The sequence below is a fragment of the Catharus ustulatus genome, chromosome 1 (genome assembly GCF_009819885.2).
Source record: "Catharus ustulatus isolate bCatUst1 chromosome 1, bCatUst1.pri.v2, whole genome shotgun sequence".
Classification (NCBI taxonomy): Eukaryota; Metazoa; Chordata; class Aves; order Passeriformes; family Turdidae; genus Catharus; species Catharus ustulatus.
The window spans coordinates 162,757,467-162,779,020 of NC_046221.1; the positions used below are offsets into that span (position 1 = coordinate 162,757,467).

At 45.9% G+C, this 21,554-nt stretch overlaps 1 protein-coding gene across 1 annotated transcript; it reads left to right on the forward strand.

Moving 5' to 3' along the window:
• Positions 1–449: 449 nt before the first annotated feature.
• On the forward strand, positions 450–5,004 carry LOC117003992 (prostate stem cell antigen-like). Its single transcript, XM_033074402.1, has 3 exons — positions 450–649; positions 3,288–3,392; positions 4,562–5,004. The coding sequence occupies exons 1-3, from the start codon at positions 598–600 to the stop codon at positions 4,771–4,773; spliced, it is 369 nt and encodes a 122-aa protein (XP_032930293.1). The 5' UTR covers positions 450–597; the 3' UTR covers positions 4,774–5,004.
• The last annotated feature ends 16,550 nt before the right edge of the window (positions 5,005–21,554 follow it).

Consider the following 21,554-nt stretch of genomic DNA (forward strand, 5'->3'; position numbering starts at 1 on the left):
ATAAGAGCTGGACGTTGCTTTTTAACAGTAAATAAATGCAAATGAGGGCGAATGAACTCCTCAATACCTGGAAAAGGCCAATGCACTTTTAATTTGCTCACATACCTCCCTGCCTCATACCTTGTTATCACGAGTATCACTCACACAGGCAGATAAATACCCGGAGCTGTTGATGCAGAGAACATTTTGTCCTCGATTTAAACACAATGGCTCCACTCAGGGTGGCACTGGGGGTGGAGAGCCTCGCTCACAGGGTGCCACCAAACCTCAGTGGCCCTGAAGAAATGCATAAGGCCAGCCTTGTTGGGAAGAATCCGGGGCTTTTTCCACTCCTGTGAGCACTTTGCCCAAGGGTAGGAGGGAAGGAGGGGGTGGCAGCGATGGAGAGGAGCCCAGAGAGTGGCAGAGAAAGAGGAGAGGCACCAAACACAAATAACCCAACACACAAAGCAGCAACCCCTCCCTTGGTGCTGCCAGCAGCTCCCTCAGGTGCCTTCTCAGGGATGACCTTGTGGGCACGCCCGGCATCCCAGGATATATAACCTGGCCCAGGAGGGAACCAGCCCAGAGAGGCAGCCCCAGAGAGGTCATTCCAAGATGAAAGCTCTCCCTGTGCTCCTGCTGGGAGCACTCCTGTGCCTGGACTCAGGTAAGACCCCACCAGGCACCCACCCTGTGAAAAATCGTTTTATTGTTTTGTTAAATTTAAAAAGGTTCAATTAAAAGATAATAGGAGACATATATAAAGGGTTAAAATGGCTGGGTGCTTGGCGAGTTGCCAAGAGCACAGAATATTTTTAAATACCTTTTATAATATATTAATTTATTGTGCATTTATACTTTTTTATGTATAGTTTAATTAGTTTAACTTTTTTTGATAATTATTTAGCATGGTTATTTTTTGAGTTTGCTTTTTTAGAGTATGTGCGTTTTTTGGCTTGTGGTTTTAAATTTTTTTAAATTATTTTTTAATTTGGGTGGTGGTTTTGGCTTTTTGTAGCTGGTGAGCGTTGATAATTGTTGTGTTAGCTGTAGAGTTTTTATTATACATTTACGGGCTGTTATTTTAACTAAGCAGGTTGTTTAAGGTTGTTTTAAAAAAAATATGTTTGACTTTTGTTATTAGAAAAAATCTTGCATTTATACAAAAAAGCTATTTTAACGTTATACATATAACATTTATCCCAATAATTGCTAAAAGCCAACAATGTCATGCACTTATAACAACCCCTCATCCCTCCCTCTGGATTTTCAAGGAAGGAGGGTTGTTGATGGGGCTTGGCAAGGAGGGAAGGGATGTTGGCAGGTTGTCATTTCCCTTCAGATGGGTGTTGAGTGGGAAAAATTCACAGGGTCACCCTGGGGGTGGTGGGATCTGAGTGCTGGGGAGAGCAGCTCCCAGGAAAGGTGAATCCTGAATTAATCAAAATCCAAGTTTTTTTAAGCCAGACCATACAGTTAAGGGGGGAAGGGGAGGGGCTGAGTGGGGTGGGAGGATTATTTTTCTTCTTCCCAGGCTATCAAAATTGCAACATTTCTGCAAAGTTTCCCTCCAACTTTTTTTCTGACTCTTCCTTTCAAAAGCGGACCCTGATGCTGCCCAGATTTATAGAATTTCAGCAGCACAGTAAAAATGACAATGCCATGAGGCATTATTTTATAGACTGAATGGGTGGGGTTTACACAATGTCAGGTTTTTATAGCCCCACTGAGAAAAAAAAATGGGTTTAAAGCAGTTTTTCCCTATTACCAGAGAAGAGAAGAATCAAATTTGAGCAGTTTCTCAATCAGCAGAGGATGCTTAAGTAATAACTGTGAAGGGTCTTGCACAGCCCTCAGACCTTTCTCCCTGCCAGCTTCCATCAGAACAGTCAAAATTTGACTTTTATTGCTTCAAAAGTCAGATCAATGTGAGAACAGGGTGCAGCACTCAGACAAATTGAGGGTTGGCTCCTCACCTCTGTGACTGCACCAGTCATGTACACCAGAGAGGCTTGGACAGAGGGAGACCAAGTGCCTCAGATTAATTCCTTCAACCCCTAATTTCTAAACAGGGCTTTTCAGTGTCCTAAAAGAGCATTTCAGGCATCAGGATATTGAGTTGGGGGATTTGTGATGCAAGTTTGGTGGTCATGGGGCTCAAGGAAAACAATAATTTTATGCATACACATATATATATACTTATATAAACTGACACTTGCAAGGCTCCAGTGACACCCTGAGGCACAAGTAGGTGACAGGAACAGATAATTACACCACAATCTCACTCCTCTAGGGACAATTTTTCACCAGGGCTGGACGCTTGGGAGCTGCCAGGTTTTTCCTGCCTTTGCTGGATGCACAGAGCAGCCCCAGCACTGATTTCCATCCCCAAGGAGTGGCATTTCCATGTGGGGTGGGAACAGGAGACAACCTGGTGGTCAGAGAGGGGTGAAATTTGCGTTTTGATTTCTAGAAAGGGCAAGTCAAAAGTTAAGAACTGAGACAAGGGGCTGGGAGGGACTTGGAAAATTCCTGCTCCATCCTCACTCAAGGCCAGGTCAAAGGGGCTTGGAGAAACCTGGTCTGGAGGGAAGTGTCCCTGATGAAATGGTCCTTCCAACCCAAACCATTCCATGATCCTCTTCAAGCCCAGCTATCCATCTGCTCTCTTTTTGCTCCCTCATCCAAAATCTCTTCAGCACCTGCCTAATCCGTCTCCCTCCTCAACCAGGTATATTATTATCCATAAAAAAAAATTGAAAAAAATAAAAATTTTCCCACAGCAGAGGAAATATCTTGCTTTGAGGATCCCCAGGATTGGTCCTGTTTCCCAGTGCAAGCACTTGGTTGAATTCTCTGGAGAGTTTTGGATAGACTGAAGATACATGAAAGGTGTAGAATTGTAGAATTGTTCTCCACCTGCAGGGCTGGGTCTGGTTCCGGGATCCAGAATTTCAGAGCCTAAAGAGGCTCCAGGAGAGCTGGAGATAAAGTTTTAGGAGGTCCTGTTGGGATAGGATGAAGGATAATTTTTTAAAACTAAAATATATAGGTTAACTATAATTAAGGCATTTTTTATAATGAGATGGTAAAAATATTGATTGGGTTGCCCAGGGAAGCTGTGGTTTACTCATCCCTGGAAGAATCCAAGGGCAGGTTGGGTTGGGTTTGGAGCAACCTGGTCAACTGGAAGTTGTCCCATTCCACAGCAGAGGGGTGGAACTTCATTATTTTAAATTCCCTTCCAACCCAACCTATTCCATTATTCCCTAATTTCTCTCCTAACCTCTCCTGGTCTCCTGCAGGTTCATCTTTGCAATGCTACAGCTGCTCATCCCAGCTCAGCAACTCCAAGTGCATGACGAAGAAGGACTGTGGCGAGAAGGATACGTGCAGGACAGAAGTGATCCGTAAGGAAAAGCAGGGGTGGGGAATGTCCTGGTTGGGATGTTGGAGCCAAACATCTTTCCAGCCCCAGGGGTCCCATCCAGGCTCACCCAGACTGGATACACCAGGTGGTTTGGGCCAGCAAACCTCACCGTGAAAATGTCCTTACCTGCACAAAATTAAGGTTTTTTTTCTTTTTCATAGCAACAAAAATAATTTGCTTGCAAGGGCAATGGTTAATTTTTTGCAATATTTGAAAACATGAATTAAAATAGGAGGGGCAGAGCCTGGTCCAAGCTGGTTGTGAATTTAGGGGATGCTGATTGGAGGTGAAATCAAAGAAAATGACAAAATTCCATCTCTGTGTCAGTGGGGAAATGTGAAAAAACAATTTTTTTATCCTCTTGTTCTAGATTTGGTTTGGCCTGTCCAGATCTGTGCTGACAGCTGAGTTGTTCTTAGCCCTGGGGCCCAAAACCCATCAGTGCCACATTTAAACTCCTCTCTGTCAAGCTGTAGATGTGATACCTCCAGTAGGAATTATCCCAGTTGGGAATGTGAAAATCCATGACGTTCACATGCAGGAGAGCCACGATGTTGTAGAACTCTTTGTTATTTATTGCACGTGGCAAAGATTTGGTGCCCAGAATGGATTTTAGGTCTCCTGGAGGAGAATGGATCAAATCCTGGAGGTCAAAATCTGCTTTTTGATCAAAATCTGACAAAAATCAAAAAACCAGAAGTTGCCAAAAACAGCCCAAAAAATGGGCTGTGCCTCTCAGAAACAAATCAAACTGACTGTACCATCTGAAATGGGAACAGCCGTGTTTCCATAATTTCCCAGATATTGAAAGGCTCTGTGCTGCAAAGATGTTTGGGATTGGGCTTCACATGAGCGAGGGCAGGGTTAGATGGGATATTAAGAGGAAATTCCTTGCTTTAAAGGTGGTGAGGCCCAAAAAAGCTGCGGCTGTCCCATGCCTGGAATTGTCCAAGGCCAGATTGGATGTGGCTTGGAGCAGCCTGGGATAGTGGAAGGTGTCCCTGTCCATAAGATGATTTTGAATGTCTCTTCCAACCCAAACCATTCTGTGATTCTGATTTTTGAACGAGCTCAGACAGGAACAGCATCCCGTTATTCAGTCTTGCCTTGCACTGAATCCTTGCAATAACACTCCTGCTTTCCTCCCAGGGATCGTGGGGCTCTTCAGCATCATCAGCAAGGGATGTGACTCCTCGTGTGAGGCAACCTACCAGGACTTCAACGTGGGCAACAGGAACATCTCCTGCTGCAGCAGCGACCTCTGCAACATCAACGCCGCGGGCAGCGTCAGGTCCAGCTACGGGCTGGCCGGAGGGGTAGCGGCCGGAGTGCTCTGGACCGTCCTCAACAGCAAATTTTGAGGAGCAAAGATGCCTCCCATGACCACAGAAATCCTTGGAGCACCCCTCTAATAAATAACAGGAATAGTAACCAGGAGCAGTGGGGTGTGTTGGGCACCCAGCAGCCTGGGAGCTGATGGCAGCTCTTTGCCGTATGATGGCTTCTGCTTTAATCTTATTGCAAAGCTCGAGTGCTACCAGATAAGGAAATGTGTGCTGATGTTAACTGCAGAACACCTAAAATAAAGTTATTGCTCCACCAACTGCGAGTGTGTGACGTGTTCTATCACTCAGTCAGCTATTTCTGCACACAGCAGAGATGCTGGTGGGTGTTTTATGTCCGGACAACATCCAGCCCAGGTCACTGCTGAACCCTTTTGTGACCAGGTAACCTCCCCACAGGATGAGGGAAAGGCTGCAGATGTATCTCCATGGAGTTCACCTTTGCTGCTGCTTCCCATGACGTTCTCCCGGAAAAATTGGCAGCCCAGGGCTTGGGAATGTGAACTCTTAGCTGGGTGAAAAACTGGCTGGATGCCAGGCACAGAGTGGTGGGGAATGGTGCCACATCCAGTTGGGATCCATACTGGGGCCAGTCCAATAAATTTATTGATGATCTGGATGAGGAGATCAAAACCACCCTTGGGAAGTTCACAGATGACACCAAATGGGGCAGGATGGTGATCTGCTGGAGGGCAGGAAGGCTCTGCAGAGGGATCTGGACTGGCTGGATCAGTGTTCCAAGGCCAGTGGTTTGAGATTCAACAGCACCAGTGAAGTGTCTAAATGCAAGGTAGGCTCTATAACTTGAACATCTCTCATATACAGTTATAGCCCCTCTCTACAGCTATAGATCCAAAGTTATGTCCTGCCTTCTCCTGCTGTTTTGTTTTATGGATATAATCTTGGGTGTTCCCACTTTGCATTGGGAGATCCTTTGGCAAAAAAGCATCGTACAAACAGGCCTGAGAGAAACTCCCAGGTGGGTTTTCCAAGCTACACCCACATGAAGAGATCTGGTAAAAATGCAGGAAGAAAACATAGAGAGTGAATTTGGGAGAGCCCTAGGTGGGAGAACAGGATTTAAGGAGTTGTGAAGTCAGGGCAGCAGTGGGTGAGGATTTAAAGGGAAGGGAGGTTGGACAAGAGCCCCAAATTCCTCTCTTCCACCTGAAAACTGTTGGAGTTGCCAAGGATGTGAAGATCCACAGGTGGGGATGAGTCCCCTGGAGGATCCACAGCCATGGGACAAGAGTCAAAATCCCATTTGGGGTGAAGTCAAAGAGAGGTCAGGAGATAATTACAGCATCTTGCTGTTGTGAAAGAGAAAAGTATGCAAATCCTCGGGATGCAAGGCTAATTGTAAGGAAGCTGCTAATTGGAGGAAGATGGGAAGGGGTTTCCCCAGAGGAAATCAAGAATGAGCCAGCTTGTTTATAGGAATCCAATCTGGTTATCAGTAAGGAAGGATATGGGACAAGTGGAGTGATTTATTCTGGCTTTTCCAAACCTCCTGAGTCACACCTCTGAAAAGGGGTCAGGCTGTTTTCTGCCTGGGTGACCATTCTCCATTCCAGGGAATCCCCTCCTTGCACTGCAAGGATGTCCCTGACACCTTAATGCCCTGTGCCCACTTTCTGAAACAATTCCTGGGCATGTCCACATCCAGAGGCCATTCCCAACAAGCAATTTGGCTACAATGGTCTTTTCTGGAGACTGGGAATTAAGTGGCCAAGGCATGGAGGCACCGGAGCCATTGGAGCCCTCAGGGATGTTGGGTGAAACAGCCTCCTCCAGCTTCTGGAGAGGTCAAACACATTCAAAAAATCATGGAATGGTTTGGGTTGGAAGGGACTGTGAAGATATTCTCATTCCACTGCCCTACCATGGGCAGAGACACCTTCCACTAGACCAGGTCGCTCAGATCCCCATCCAACCTGGCCTTGGACATTTCCAGGGATGGGAATCTGGTGAATTTGTCCCCAAAAATAAGATAAGGAAGCATAAATAGGGGCTGTCCAGCTCTAGTTTAACACGTTGGTCCCATGGCAATGCTGTCCACTCCCTCAAGAGTGTAATGAGGAGTTTCTTCCCAGAGCCAAGATCTGCCTTTCCCAAGCTCTGGTGGATGAGACCCAATGTCTAAACACCCAGAGGCTCAAGGGATGGTTTCTTCTCCCAATTTCTGCTCTGAAGGAGTCCAGGATTGACCACTGAGTGATTCTCATCTGGATTTACCTCGAGATAAATCCTCTCTGTGGATGCATCTGGAAGTTCTTGGGCAGGATGGCATGGAGCACCTCTCCTGTAAGGACAGGCAGAGAGAGTTGGGGTTGCTCAGCCTGAAGAAGGGAAGGCTCTGGGGAGAGCTTTCAGTGCCTAAAGGGGCTCCAGGACAGCTGGGGAGGAACTTTGGACAAGGGATGGAGGGACAGGACACAGGGAATGGCTTTAAATTGCCAGAGGGCAGGGATGGATGGGATATTGGGAAGGAATTCTTCCCTGGGAAGGTGGTGAGTCTCTGACAAAGGTTTTCCCAGAGAAGCTGTGGCTGTCCCATCCCTGGAAACGTTCAAGGCCAGGTTGGATGTGGTTTGGAGCAACCTGGTCTTGAGGAAGGTGTCTCTGTCCATGGTGGGGATGGGGTTCCAGCCCAAGATATTCTGGGATTCCATGATTTGGTGATGAGATTGGTTTAGAGAAGGGACTGGGACTGGGAACTGATGGCACCTGGCACAGCCCTTGGAATAACCCCAAACCTCACTCTCCATCCAGGTCACCGACAGAGCAGCCTCAAAAACAACCCTCTGAATTTTGGGAAGGGCAAGGAGGTGGCGAACTGGGGCAAATAAATGACTCAGGCGTGGATCAGAACCTGGGCTGGGCCAGGGCAGGACCAGGAAGAGGATGGGATGTTTTCCCAAGGGCTGGGACTGCACCTTGGCAGAAAGGTTGGTTCTCCCTCCTGCTTCAAACCCCCCACAAATCTCAACAGGACCCTGGGTCAGGTCCCTCGGCTCTGCCCTGCACCCTCTGTCACCAACATACTCTGTTGGTTCAGAAATCTGTGATAATTCACATTTTGGGTGCTGATAAAACATCCTGAGAGCTGCTGCAGGACACACAAGCACAATATTCATCTGGAAAACAAGGCTGGATGTATTTTGCCCAAGGAAGCTGCTTCTTGAACAGTTTTATCAATTCTTCTGTCCTCTCCACACTCCTCAAAAGGCCTAAAATTGAGGACAGGGTCTTTAAAATAAACTCAAGTGTCCCAGAGCAGGTTGGATGGGGCTTGGAACAACCTGGTCTAGTGGAAGTTGTCCTTGACCACAAGGTGATCTTGAAGATTTCTTCCAAATCAACCCATTCCATGATTCCAAGCCTTCATGATTCTCTTTAGTCCTAGTAAAATTAATCATTATTCATCCCTGTGGATGAGGATTAGGCCATCCAGTATTTCCTACAGCACATTAGAATTTACATCCAGTGCATTTACCAGTCAGAAAACCAAGTTCCTCTGAAATCAGCTGATTGAAAACTGGATTTAAACCGCTGGAGAAACCCCTGGCAGAGAGGCCAGATGAGCTGGGCTCAGGGACCAGCAGCTCCTTGCTGTGCCCAACATTTCCTTTATGGCCTGGGGCAAGTTCCACAGCATATCCATTCCTCTGCCTTGTACAGATGTTATCAGGCCCAGCACATGGAGAGATGCTCAGATAGTGACTTTAACAGGCCAGGGGAGAGACTGAGGCTAAAAATGATCTCAGAGTCAGGTGGGGAAGGCTCCCAGCCCACGCTGCCCAGGCACACTCCTGCCCTGAGTCATGCACGTGCTGCTGTGCAGTGAAGGTGGTTTTGGGGACAAACAGAACAGAGGGAGCACAGTTAGCTCTGCTCCACTCCTTGATGCCAAACTGATGCCTTTTCCAGGCTACCTGAAAACAGAGAGCAGACAAAATTAAGAGAATGTAACCCAGCTATATTTATTGAAGGGCCTTCAGGTGCGTTTCAGGCAGATGAAGCCCACCCGGGGGCTACACCCAAAAAATGGAACCTGGGTTACAACTTTTTATACTTTATAAGTTTGGTCCATTGCATATTGGGGGTTAATCTTCCAATTACAGCTTCAGGTAATGAAGTCATTTACCCCAAGTTTAGTCCCCCCACAACTCAGTTTTGTTTACATTTCTCACTTTCTGAGAAAGTGAGGTGTCCCTGATTCCCAGGCCTGGAGAGGAATTGTTTTGTCTGAGCAAAATGGGAAGAAATAGCTAATACTTTACATGAACTTCAGAGTTACACACTAAAGAATTCCAGGATTACAAATACATGAAAAATATAAAAGTTAAACTCCTAAGGCATCATTACCACTAAAACCAATCCAAATTCCTGCCCTTTGCAGAACTGCCTCTCATGCAGGACAAGCCAAGTTCACCCCATGAAATCTTGACTAATCCCATTCCCATCCTTCCCCTTGACAGCTCCATGTGCCAGAGATCCCTTGATCCCTCATTTCTGACCTTATCCTGAGCTCTCTTAATGCCTTTCCAAACTCTTCTTCAGGACTCTTTGCAAAAACAGGTACAGCTCTGACTCATCTGATGATGCTCTTGATGCTCAGATTCTCCTGCAACCCCAACCCTCCTCCCTCCATGGCTCCTCTGATTTCTCATCCATATTTTATGGAGACATCACCTTAAAATCCATCAACTCAATAAGAAATGCCTTTCCCAGAATTTTTTATACCAGGCAAGTTCACCCCTGACACTGGAACAACCTCTGTGCCTGGAATACTGAAATTTAAAGGCACCTGCTCACTCCTGCCAGTGGTTCTCCACATAAATCACTCAAAGGCACCATGACCCAGCCCTGGAACCTTTCCCAGTCCTGCTGGTGGCCCTCCCTGGCTGGGGTGATTATCACCACCTCTCCTGAAGCAGAGGTGACAGGCATGGGGCTGAGTCAGAAAGGGCAAAACCATTTTGCTCCTTCCTTTCTGCTTATTTTCATTCAGATACAATCTGGCCTGGAGGGAATCTGTGGAATGAGGACTTGACCCAGAGCAGGGGAGTGAAAGTGGAGGGATGGACTTGATCTGTTCAGGGGTCACCACACACTGAGTCATTTGCAGGGACAAACCTGGGTGGTGCCAAACCCAGGTGCCAAATGAGTTGTGATGTCTGCTTTTGGATTTACATTTGACAGCAGCCTTTGAGCTCACAAAAATAACAGATTCATCTGCTCTCACAGACAAATTCAAGAAAAAATGATGTAATCTCTGTCTGTAACTCCAGTATTTATTTAATTAAGAGGAGGTGATCATTCATCCTGCTTAAAATACTATTTTTGGATACCTTTTCAACTGTCATAATTAAAAAGAGAGGAAGGTGTGGCCAAGATTTCAAATCATTAATTGGGGTGTGATAATTTGAACACACCTGACCTATTGTGTTCCTCTGCATGAAAAATGAAGAAAATTTAGAAAAATAAAGGCAGACCTGCCATCAGAATTTGGCTATTGAAATAAAATGTGAATATTTAAAAGAAAACAATTAGGAAAACAACCCTTTCCACTCTTGCAGGGAGGAGTAGGGAATGGTAATTCCTTGTCGTGCATGAGGTGCTCCTGTGCAGTCATTGCCTTTGGACTGGTTCCAGTTGCCTTGTGGTAAAATGACGGAGCATTTAACAACATTCTCACACCCATGGACTATCAAAGACAGTTGTTTCCCTGCCCTTCATAATCCCAGCCAATTAATTTATCTCCTTTGATGTTTCTGCAGCAAATGTTCTGTTATCAGGTGCTCAAGTGCAGCAGCTCTGCCCTGCTTCTCCTCATCCTTTTGATGGGGAAAAGAAATATTTGCCTTTGCCATGGAGATCTGTTGATTCACGGAATCCGTGGGAAGCAGGGATTCCTTGCCAGCATGTCCCTGTCAGAAATTCTTCCAGGTTTTTCCTCAGTGTCACCTGTATCCATAGGAATCGAGAATTCCCTGACACTTGGATTAACAGAAAAAATTTAAATGTATTCACTTCCTGGCTATCCCCCAAATTTATTGTCCCCTTTTGATGCTTTTTTTAAGCATAATTGTACAAGTTCTGAGCCCATTTTGGGATAAATCAAGGCCAAGACATCTGAAACACATTGTGTTCCCTGGAAGGATCCTGCTTGACAAGCACCAGAGGCGGGATACACCCAGAAATGCAGGGTGAATAAAGGGTGAGAAAAATATTTCCTTTAAAATCATGGAACCCAAAATACAAACAACTCACTACTTTTCTGGCTTTTTAGGACTACCCAGGCCCAGAAGTCACAGCTCCAGGACACCTCCAGGACACCTCTGGGCACTGGAGGTTCCTCATCCCTGCTGTCACCAGCATGAGTTGAGGTCAAGGATCTCCCAAACAATCCCTGGAGGTGGCAGAGGAGTTAAAACAACCCAAAGACCATTCCCAGGAGGCAATTTGGGTACAATCAGTGGGTTTTGGCAGGAAAAAGAATCACAGACCTTTTTTTTTCAGTCAGCTTCAATGCCAGAGACTCATCCTCAGCATCTCTGTCCCCGTCCATGGCAGGGGGCTGGATGAGAGGATCTTTGGCAACTCTTCCAAAATAAACTATTCCCATGATTTCACGGTCTTTAATTTTTTAGATGCTCTGCAATATCAGTTTTAATCAACAAATAATATTTATTACAGTTGAGATGTGCAGCAAAAGGCTGAAGGTGTTTGAAGAGACAGAAGGGTTTTGTGTAAAAATGTGACTACTTTGAACTGTGGGATTGCTGGGGCAGGAGAAATCTGAGTGGGCTGATGAAGGAAACTCCTCTTCCAAAATTATTTAAGAGTTCTCTGACTGAACCATTCCCTCCCAACCTGAATCTGTCCAAACCCTTTTCAAAGTGTCTTCAACCTTAACCCAGTTCAAGGTCTACAAAAATAGTCTTTGCTGTTGCTGGTCCATGGAAAATCCTCACATCTGTGCCTGCACATCAGTATTCTTCATGCTCAGCAGGAATTCTTAATATCCAGGCTGGAAATGTTTGTTTTCCTCCAAAGTTTTGTGTCTGTTCTAGAGAAATGTCTTGTTCCCAAAGACCTTTATGTAAAGTGGAAAAGATGCAAAGAATGGAAATGGAGTCTGGGATAGGTGTTTGTTCCCCAGCTGTGAAAGAGAACAAAATTAATTATTAGTGAGATGAAATTTAACAAGTATAAATGACAGATTCTGCACCTGAGATGGAGCAACGCCAGGCACAAGATAAACTGGGAGAGGAGGGACTGGAAACCAGGAATGTGACAGGATTCCCACAGGAGTCACCCGCGTGTCCAGGAGGACAAACCACATCCTGGGCTGTGTGCAGGGAGATTATCCCACTGTGTCCAGCACTGCTATGGCCTCCCCTAAAACATTCTGTGCAATTCTGGGCCCCACAAATTAGGAATGATGGGAATGTCCTGGAATGTGTCCACGTGAGGACAACAAAGCTGGAAAAGGGCTGGAAGGAATGCTCTGGGATTGCACAGTTTGGAGAAGATGAGGCTGAAAGGAGGCAAAGAGGAGAGGGACATGATGAGCTCTTCTCCCTGGGATCCAGGGACAGGACAGGTGGGAAAGGGTCAATAGACTGGACATCAGGAATTATTTTTTTACCAAGAGGGTGGTCAAACACTGGAACAGCTTCTCAGAGAGGTGATCAATGCCTCAGATCTGTTAGAATTTTCAGAATGTACTTGAAATTCTGGTCAGCCCTGAACTGCTCAGGGACTTGGGCTGGATGGGCATTGTAGGACCCTTCCAACCGAAAATTCTAGTCTAGTCCAGTCTAATTTATCTAATCTAATCTTAAATAATCTAATCCAACCTGTTTAGGACAGCTGGCTCTTTCCCTGCACAGATTTCACCACGCTGTCTGTGAAGAGCCCCAAAACGCCAAGGGTGGAGCCCAAGCAGACCAGGAAGCAAAGCCACAACACCGTGTGGCTACGCCAAGGTAAATGCCCTGCCACCACCACCCTGGTGATTCACCACGAAATAAAAACCAGGGGACACCTTTGCATCACAGAAATGACAGGGAAAATTTTTAGTTGGCTCCAGGACTAAGATCTCAACGTGAACAAGCCCAAATTCTCTGGCTAAAGTAGAAACCACAGCTGCCTCTTTCCAAGAGGAGCTCAAGAGGAGAAAGATCCTCTCTGGTCCATCAGGATCAGAGTTATGGAATGGTTTGGGTTGGAAGGGAATTTAAAGATCATCCAGTTCCAATCCCTGCCATGGGCAGGGACATCTTCCACTATCCCAGGCTGCTCCAAGTCCTGTCCACTGGCCTTAGACACTTCCAGGGATCCTGGAGCAGCCACAGCTTCTCTGGGAATTCCGTTCCAGGGCCTCACCACCCTCACAGCCAACCGTTTCTTCCCAATATCCCACTTAACCCTTCCCTCTGGCAGTGGGAAGCCATTCTGTGTGTCCTGTCACTCCATCCCCTGTCCAAAATCCCTCTCCAGCTCTTTTGGAGCTCCTTCAGGTTCTGGGAAGGGCTCTGAGGTCACCACAGAGCTTCTCTTGCACAGACCGTACAGTCCCAACCCTCTGAGCCTTTCCATATATTTAACAGGCTATCAAGGCAAACAGATCCCACACATCACAACCAAGTGAACATTCCACTTATATCACCCTTATTTTCCTTGTCACCTTCCTCCAACCCCGTCCAGGCAGAGCTGCCATGACACTTGGGAATGCTTTCAGCAGAAACAAGGTGTGAATTTTAGTCTCACCTTGCTCACATGTGGAATAACTTTCAAACCTGCTCAGTTCCCCCCCAGACCAGTGGAAATGTTACCTGGGCACTTCCACCATCATCCACTTCTACCACTCCAAATCTCAGAGTTATCCAGGGCATTGGCGCTGCCAAAACAGTGGAAAAGTTGGATTCAACTGTACCCAGAGCTGAGCACTGTCCATAAACTCTTATTTTTAGCTATGGGGGTATTTGCAAACCTGGCACTCCAAATGAGGCACTACCCAACGTCCTTGGATGTCAGGACAGCTATCCAGGATGGATAGATGGGCAGTGGAGGCTGACAAGACTAAAGGTTTTCCTGGAATGTTACTGCTGGGAAGGTCCTAAAGCCTTTCCACTCCAGTGTCTGGCAAAAACACGGTTTATATTCAGTCCAAACCAGCCTTTACTTCTGTGTCTCCATCCCAATTTTCTAGACATGAACATGGATCACTTCTCCAGCCTTGAGAGTTCCCAGGCTGGCACTAAACCTGGAACATTTATATGGAGAAGTGGATGAGTATTTTTCCCTAGTGCCACCATTTTTCCTATTCAGGCAATTCTTCCCTGCTGCTCAGTGTGTCCACATTTGGGAATCCTTCCTCCTTCTGCTAAGAAATCCCATCTCTTTTAGAATCATGGAAAGTTTTGGGGTTTAAGGGACATTCAAGACCATTTACTTCCAATCCCATGCTGTGGTCAGGGACACCTTCCACTATCCCAGGTTGCTCCAAGCCCTGTCCAACCTGTCCTGGAGCACTTCCAAGGATGGGAGAGCCACAGCTTCTCTTAATCCAATGTTTCACCTCGCTCACAGGGAAGAATTTCTTCCCAAATTTTAGTTTAAAACCATTCCCCTCTGTCCTATCACCACCTGCCTGTGTGAAAAGCTGCTCTCCCTCTTTACTAAGCCTTCCCTTTTAGCTTCATATTCCCATATTCTCATCTCCTTAGGATGGGAATTCAGGACTCTCAGTCACAGGTGGGGAAATGCACCAGTGCTGAGAGCTGGTGCCTTGCACAACATCCCTGCACAGCCCCATCCACAACACCTTCTCCTGACAGAGATTCCGCCCGGGATCATCCGAGAATTCCCGCGTCTTTCATCTCCCAATCATTCCCAGGTGACGTCCTCATTTACCGTAAAACTGACTTGTTATGGTGGATGATCCTCCTTAATCCGTGACTTGCATCCAAACCACCTGGTTGTTCACCCTATCCTGATCCCTCCTGGAATTGCTGAGGCTCCCCGAATTTGTGGCACCAGAACATTCCGTCCTATTTGGCATCTTCCAAGGTCTTAACAGAAAATATTAAGCAAGAGCACTCCAAAAGTGAGGAATGGCTCTGATGAGTTTCCCCAGGCTCATATCCCACTCCCAACACTTTAAATATTTCCACCTCCTCCACTGCCAAGCCTTAAAAAATATTGTCACCCATTTTTTAATTTCCATCTGTGCCATTTTAATAAATATTCCCACATTATTCTGTGTTATTACTTTGCTAAACTCATGAAAATCTGATTTTATTAACACAAAACCAGCAAATACAACATTAGATTTTAGGTATTTTCCTGAGTTTTTTATTATTTTCTTTCCTGTAAACTGTGTTTTTACTCCTGGTACTCTGTTGAAGTCAGGCAGTGGCTGTTACCCCTCCTCTTTTTAATTTGGGTGCTAAATTCTGACCTCATGACTCTGCCTTGACAAATTTTTAAACAATATTTGGGAGTGGACCTGGACCTGCTATTCTGTATCTCAGTTCTTCAAGAGTTCTGGGATGCAAAATATCCTGTTCTGCTTTGTCCCAGTTTGAATATATTGAATTTTTTATTCCACCTCAGTTGTGGTCATTTCTTTTTCTGGACACCTTTTTCTATGCTGTCTTTGACCCCAAAATCAAAAACATTTTAATTATGGAGTAAACAAATGGTTAATTTAATATTCAGTTTTCATCTATCACTACTTTATTTTGTCTCTCAATTTAAAGAGTAAATAATTTTACATAATATCTAAATAACTTTAAATAATGCATTTTAAATAATTGAATAAATGACATTCAACGTCTTTCATGAGAGCAAAGTAATTTTTGACTATTGAAAATTTTTACTTTATTATTATTAATTTCTTAGCCTCCCTCATGTTGTTTTGTCTGCTGCTCCATTTTTCATCCATTGGTTTAGGCTTCCCTCTCATTCCTGAAATAATCTTTGAAATTATTCACCCATGTCAGACCACAGTTACTCTCTCTAGAAATTTTTTCTCCACTTTTCCTCTTTTTTACAGAAAAAAAAACCAAAAGAGGTTTCTGAATTTTTGATTCAGAACCACAGACTTCACATTCACTTTCAGTGAACCACAGACTTCACATTTTGCATCCATATCCTTGAACCTCCAGTTAATTTCTTTTTTCTTTTATATCAACAAATATTTCTGGATATCAATGCATTTATCTATATACCAACCACATATCACCATTTTTATGCTTATCTAAAACTGCATCATCCCAAAACTCACTTGGATGAGGGGACAACAAAATTCCAAGTGTGATACACTCCTGATCCCAGAAATCAGGGTGTGCCACCTCAAAAACATCTCAGCAGGAAGGGATGGGCAAGGAAAGAAGGACCCAGCTGGTCTGTGGTGTAGGAGGCTGAAAGGAGCTGAAGTCAGATTAAATCAAAATTAATTGGCAAAGCCACACTGCCCTGGAATTCTGTAGGATACAGAGAGGTGGGACAACAAATGGAGAGGGCGTTGGATGGGGTGATTGAAAAGTTGGACTCATGGGTGGATGAGGAAGGAGCTTGGTCCTGCTGGCAGGGATTGGCAAAATTCAAGTGAAGTCCAGAGTTGGAAGGGACCTACAAGGATCACTGAGTTCAGCTCCCTGCACAGGACATTCCAAGAATCCCAGTGTGCCTGAGAGCTGTTCTGCCAGGGAAAGGCAGCCCTGAGACCCCCTGAGCTGTGTCCTGAGCTGTGTCCCCACAGAAGGTGAGGGAGGGATTCTGCTCCCCTGCTCCACTCTGGTGAAACCCTGCCTGGAATTCTTCATCCAGCTCTGGAGTCCAACAGCAGAGGGATGTGGAGATGCTGGAGCAAGTCCAGAAGAGGTCATGGAGATGATCCAGGACTGGAGCCAGGCTGGGAGAGCTGGGGGTGCTCACCTGGAGAAGAAAAGGATTCAGGGAGAGCTCAGAGCCCCTTCCAGTGCCTAAAGGGGCTCCAGAAGAGCTGGAGAGGGACTGGGGACAAGGGATGGAGTGACAAGACACTGGGAATATCTTCCCACTGCCAGAGGGCAGGGATAGATGGGATATTGGGAAAGAATTCTTCCTTGTGAGGGTGGTAGGGCCCCGGAATAGAATTTCCAGAAAAGCTGTGGCTGCCCCAGGATCCCTGGAAGTATCCAAGGCCAGGTTGGATGGGGTCTGGAACAATCTGGGATAGTGGAAGGTGTCCCTGCCCATGGCAGGGGTTGGAACAGGTTTTTAAGGTCCCTTCCAACACAAGCCACTCCACGGTTCCATGACAAAAAACAAAACACACATTTCCTAAGAAGAGGCCTCCAGGTGACCTCATCTCCACCCTTGCAGGGTTCCTCATAAAGCCAGTGAAGGGAAGCAGGTAATCCCCAGTGCCATCCACTTTTTGATGAAGCTTTTGTCAGATTAAATTTGGATTTGTCCGCCTGACTAGAAAAAGAAACAGCTCCAGTGAGTCACCCAAGAGCCACCTCTGGTACAGAAGAAAAGCTGTGCTCAGGCCAGGTGACTCCCACTCTGGATTTTTTTGTCCTGCTTCAGTCTGTCCGTGACTCTGCAAATTTTCAAAGATTATTTCTGCTGCGTTTTCTGCTAATTGGTGCTCCCACAACTCCATGCCTTGGCCATACAGACCCCGATGATTGGAGCTGGCTTCCTTGTCACGCTATTCCCATTATGGTGCTGGATCCCCATGGCAACACCCAGCACAGGCTAATTTTATTACTTAGCAGGGGTTACTTATTGAGATTGACTCATCCAGATCTGTGTCTGGTGACAGACTTTGTGACAACCTGTCAGTCAAATGATGCTGATGATGCTGAAGGTTGACAAAGTGGTGTCAGGCACTTCTCAGTCACAGACTCGGTGACAGTCCCTGGCTTTGACAAGTGACAAGTTCATAGCAGGGGCTCTGTTTCCTTTCTCTGCACAAACAGAGTTGATAAAGAGGGAAAATCTTCCTGATAAAGGGAAGGAAGTGGCTCTGTAACTGGCCAGTTTCTGCATGCTGCCCTTGTACTGTTGATAAGAGATCAACACTGCCATCAGCTGATTAAAGTGTGGAGAAAGATACTGGGGATTCCAAGCCAACAGCAGCCCCAGGAATATTCCAGCATCCTTCAGCCTTGCCCTTTTTAGTGTTCAAGCATCAGAAAAGGGAAGGGGTGGAATCACCATGCCTGGTTCAAAAAAATACATGGATCTGACAACTGAGGATGTGGTTTAATGGTGAACACGGTGGTGGCCAGATTTGGTGATCTCAGAGGTCTTTTCCAACCTTTAACAACCCCATTATTCCAAATCATCCAGATTTCAGGTGGAAAACCCCATGGACACAGGCTCCCTATATGACAGAGTGTGGATTTATGGGTCATGTGGGTTTTCACCGAGGGTTGGCAGCAGCTGTCACTGGGATGTCACTGGGATTACATAAATAATCCAAATTGTTTTAGTGTTTAAAATCCAGCAACTGTCACTGGGATGGAGAAGGGAATCACACCGGAACAATGGACACAATGAGGTTTGCATTGCTGTGACAATGCTGGTGTTTAGAAGGGATCAGGATCCATTCTCTGATCCTGATCACAGCTGTCACAGATCATGTCTGAATTTCTCATCCTTCCAACCAGAGCAGCCTTTCTGGGAACATCCTTGGCCCTCAGAGTGTGCCTGGGCATTCCCTGGAACAAATCCAGTGGGTTCAGGACACAACACACTCAGGGACTTTACACCAGCTCGACATCTCTCAAGTCCATGGTAGGACTGACACAGCTTAAAGGATGCCAGAAATGCCTGAATTGTGGATATTAATGCCTCCAGGATCCAAGCCAGAATCACATCTTGGACATTTTTTGCTGTTTTCAGAAAATGCTTCAGGCACTTACATTCCCAGGATGGACCAAACACGAGTGATGCCTGAAGGAACTGTCCTCAGTCCTCTAGCTGGAAGAAGAGGAACCTGATCTAGTGGAAGGTGTCCTTACCCATGGCTGGGAGGTTGGATGGGATGAGATTTTAGGGTCCCTTCCAACCCAAACCATTCCATGATTCAGTGATTCCAACTTCCACATGACTCTATCCCTGGACTCCCCTTTTTTCTCTCAGGGCCCTGAACACAACTCACCTTCTTGTAAAAATCTGCACATCTTTTTTCTAAAAAATCCAGCAAGTTTGGAATGTTTCCTCCCATCCTTAGCAGCACCTGCTCTTTAGCCTTGGGATTAGTGATCTTAAGGCTGAATTTGGGAGATGTGAGTACAGTTCCTTTTTCTGCTTGGAGGGGTTCAACTTCTCACCTCACATCTTCAGATGGGGATGGAAAGCACCAAAATGAAGCTCAGACAACAAAAAAAAAAGGGGGTAGGAGCTCTTTAGAGACTGAATCAGAGCTGTGAATCTGGATTTTTTTGGACAATCCCCATGGAGGAGAAACATTTAATATCAAAGAGCCCCTGGAAGACAGACCCAAAGAGCTCCTTGGAGAAGGGTGCTCACACTTTCCCCCTTTCCAGCCCAACGAAACCTGAATTCCTTCCTGCCCAGTGCCAGAGTTTCATCAGGAGGGTGGAGACCAGCTCCACCCCAACAAGCCCAAAGTCTTGTTGTTGACACACACACCCATGAGAGGTGGAACATCCATCAGATCATCAAACATCGCTGCAGCCACGGGCAGAGAGGTTCCCTGCGACTGAGTCATGCCTGAAGATGGTGGAGCATCCAAAAAGTCCCCTGGAAAAAATTCTACCCCTCTGGAATCACGGGAGCTGAGCTCAGTGTAATGATCAGCAGGATTTGTGTTGTCCTGAAAACCAGTTTTCACCTGAAGCTTGGGAAACTGATACCAGGAACATGGATCACTCCATCCTGCAAATCAGCTCTCTGGAAAGGCGTTGATGTCATGTTTATTCCTGGGATTGCAGAGGAGAAAGCTCTTATTGTGAGCAGTCAGTAGCTGAAGAGGAGCTCCAGGAGAGCTGGAGAGGGATTTTGGACAAGGGCATGGAGTGTCAGGACAAGGGAGAATAGCTTCAAACTGAAAATAGTGGGTTTTGTGGGATACTCGGAAGAAATTCTTTCCTGGGAGGGTGGTGAGGCCCTGGAATAAAAATCCCAGAGAAGTTGGGGCTGTCCCATCCCTGGAAATGTCCAAGGCCAGGTTGGATGGGGCTTGGAGCAGCCTGGGATGGTGGAAGGTGTCCCTGCCCATGGCAGGGTGTTGAAACTGGGTAATCTTGAAGGTCAATTCCAACCCAAAACTTTCTGGGATTCTATGGAGTGGCTCAGGAAAACGTGGGCTGGATGAGGTAGGAGGGAAGGTGGTGAAACAGAGGGAATTCAGAGAAGGACCATCAGAAGGATTAAAGCCCGGGAGAAAAAACTTTCCAGAGAAGGAGTCAGAGATGCCAGAGAAGTCTATCCAAGAGATATCTCAGACAAAATACATTTCTGTGGAGAAGAGGAAAATTGCAACAGTGAGAAATTAAATTTAGTAGAGAGATGCAACAAGAACCAGTGGCTGTAGGGACTCCATAAACCAGAGTAGAAATATTTTACACAGGACTAATTTCACATGTGGCTGATAATCAACAATTGGAACAGCTGAGCAAAGCTTGGTGCTCACTCCCTGCCACAGAACATCTCATAAAAATGTGGAGTTTTGTCATTCAAACAAGAATTGACTGTGAGGTGTTGTATTTCATTATTTTATGTATATAATGTACTATCAGGTATTCGTAGCAGTAAGGGAAGTTAGAGCAGGTGAAGCACTTCACTTTCTTACCCATAAACACTGAATTTCTGTCATCTGCCTTTCCTGGTGTTTGTGATAAGCAGAGAGAGATTTTATCTCCCTGTATCACCTCATAAATTAGGATAATCTCCCAGGGCCAGGCTGGGAGAGGGTTTGGATCAATCCCACTGAGAATTCCTGAAGGCTTTTGGCACACAAACCTTTCTCCCTAGCACACCACGCCTCGTTGATATTCTCAGCTCTGCAGACCTGAAGTGACATTTCAACCAAAGTCCCTTCTGGCTTGTCAGTGCTCAAAATCCTTCCCAGGGCTTATTCCATCCCTGACAGAGACAGGAGGGAATTTTTAGGGCTCCTGAGTCCTACAAGCTGTCTAAGCCTTACCTAACTGCTCTGTCAAACCACAGCTTCCACATATTTATCAGGTTTAAAGCAGGTCAGGTTTCTTGCCTGCCTTCACTTACAGAAATAATTCCAATTTTTTAATGTTTTAGATCCAGCCCCATTTCCAATCTCATTTAACTCAGGCTTGCCTTAACTCTGCCAAGCTGAAAGGAGCCAGTGTTTTCCAGTGTCATCTTCTGGTGTGAATCCTGTTGTCCCATTCTCCTCATTATTGCTTTTTTTTTTTTTTTCCCATTAGGATCCCATTTTGTTCTTGACAGCAACAGTGGAATTCCACTTGGGAAGCCAGGAGGGTGTTGCCACTTCCAAAATCAGCTCCCTCCCTCCCCAACACACACCTGGACAGCACCTGTGGATGTTTGTGTTGGGTTTTGGGTTTGTTTCCAGGGCTCCTGGTTATCTTTAGATCAAGGAATACCTTAAAGGTAACAGGGCTTAAAGGTCTTTCCTTGCCTCCACAATGGTACTGGAACACTCCCAAGTTCTCATTCCCTGAAGTCTGGCACTGCTGCTCCTCGTTCTTTCTAGATCTCCGACCTTCCCAAGCCTTTAGGACAGTGGTTCAGCATTTAAATCCCTATTCCCTCAACCA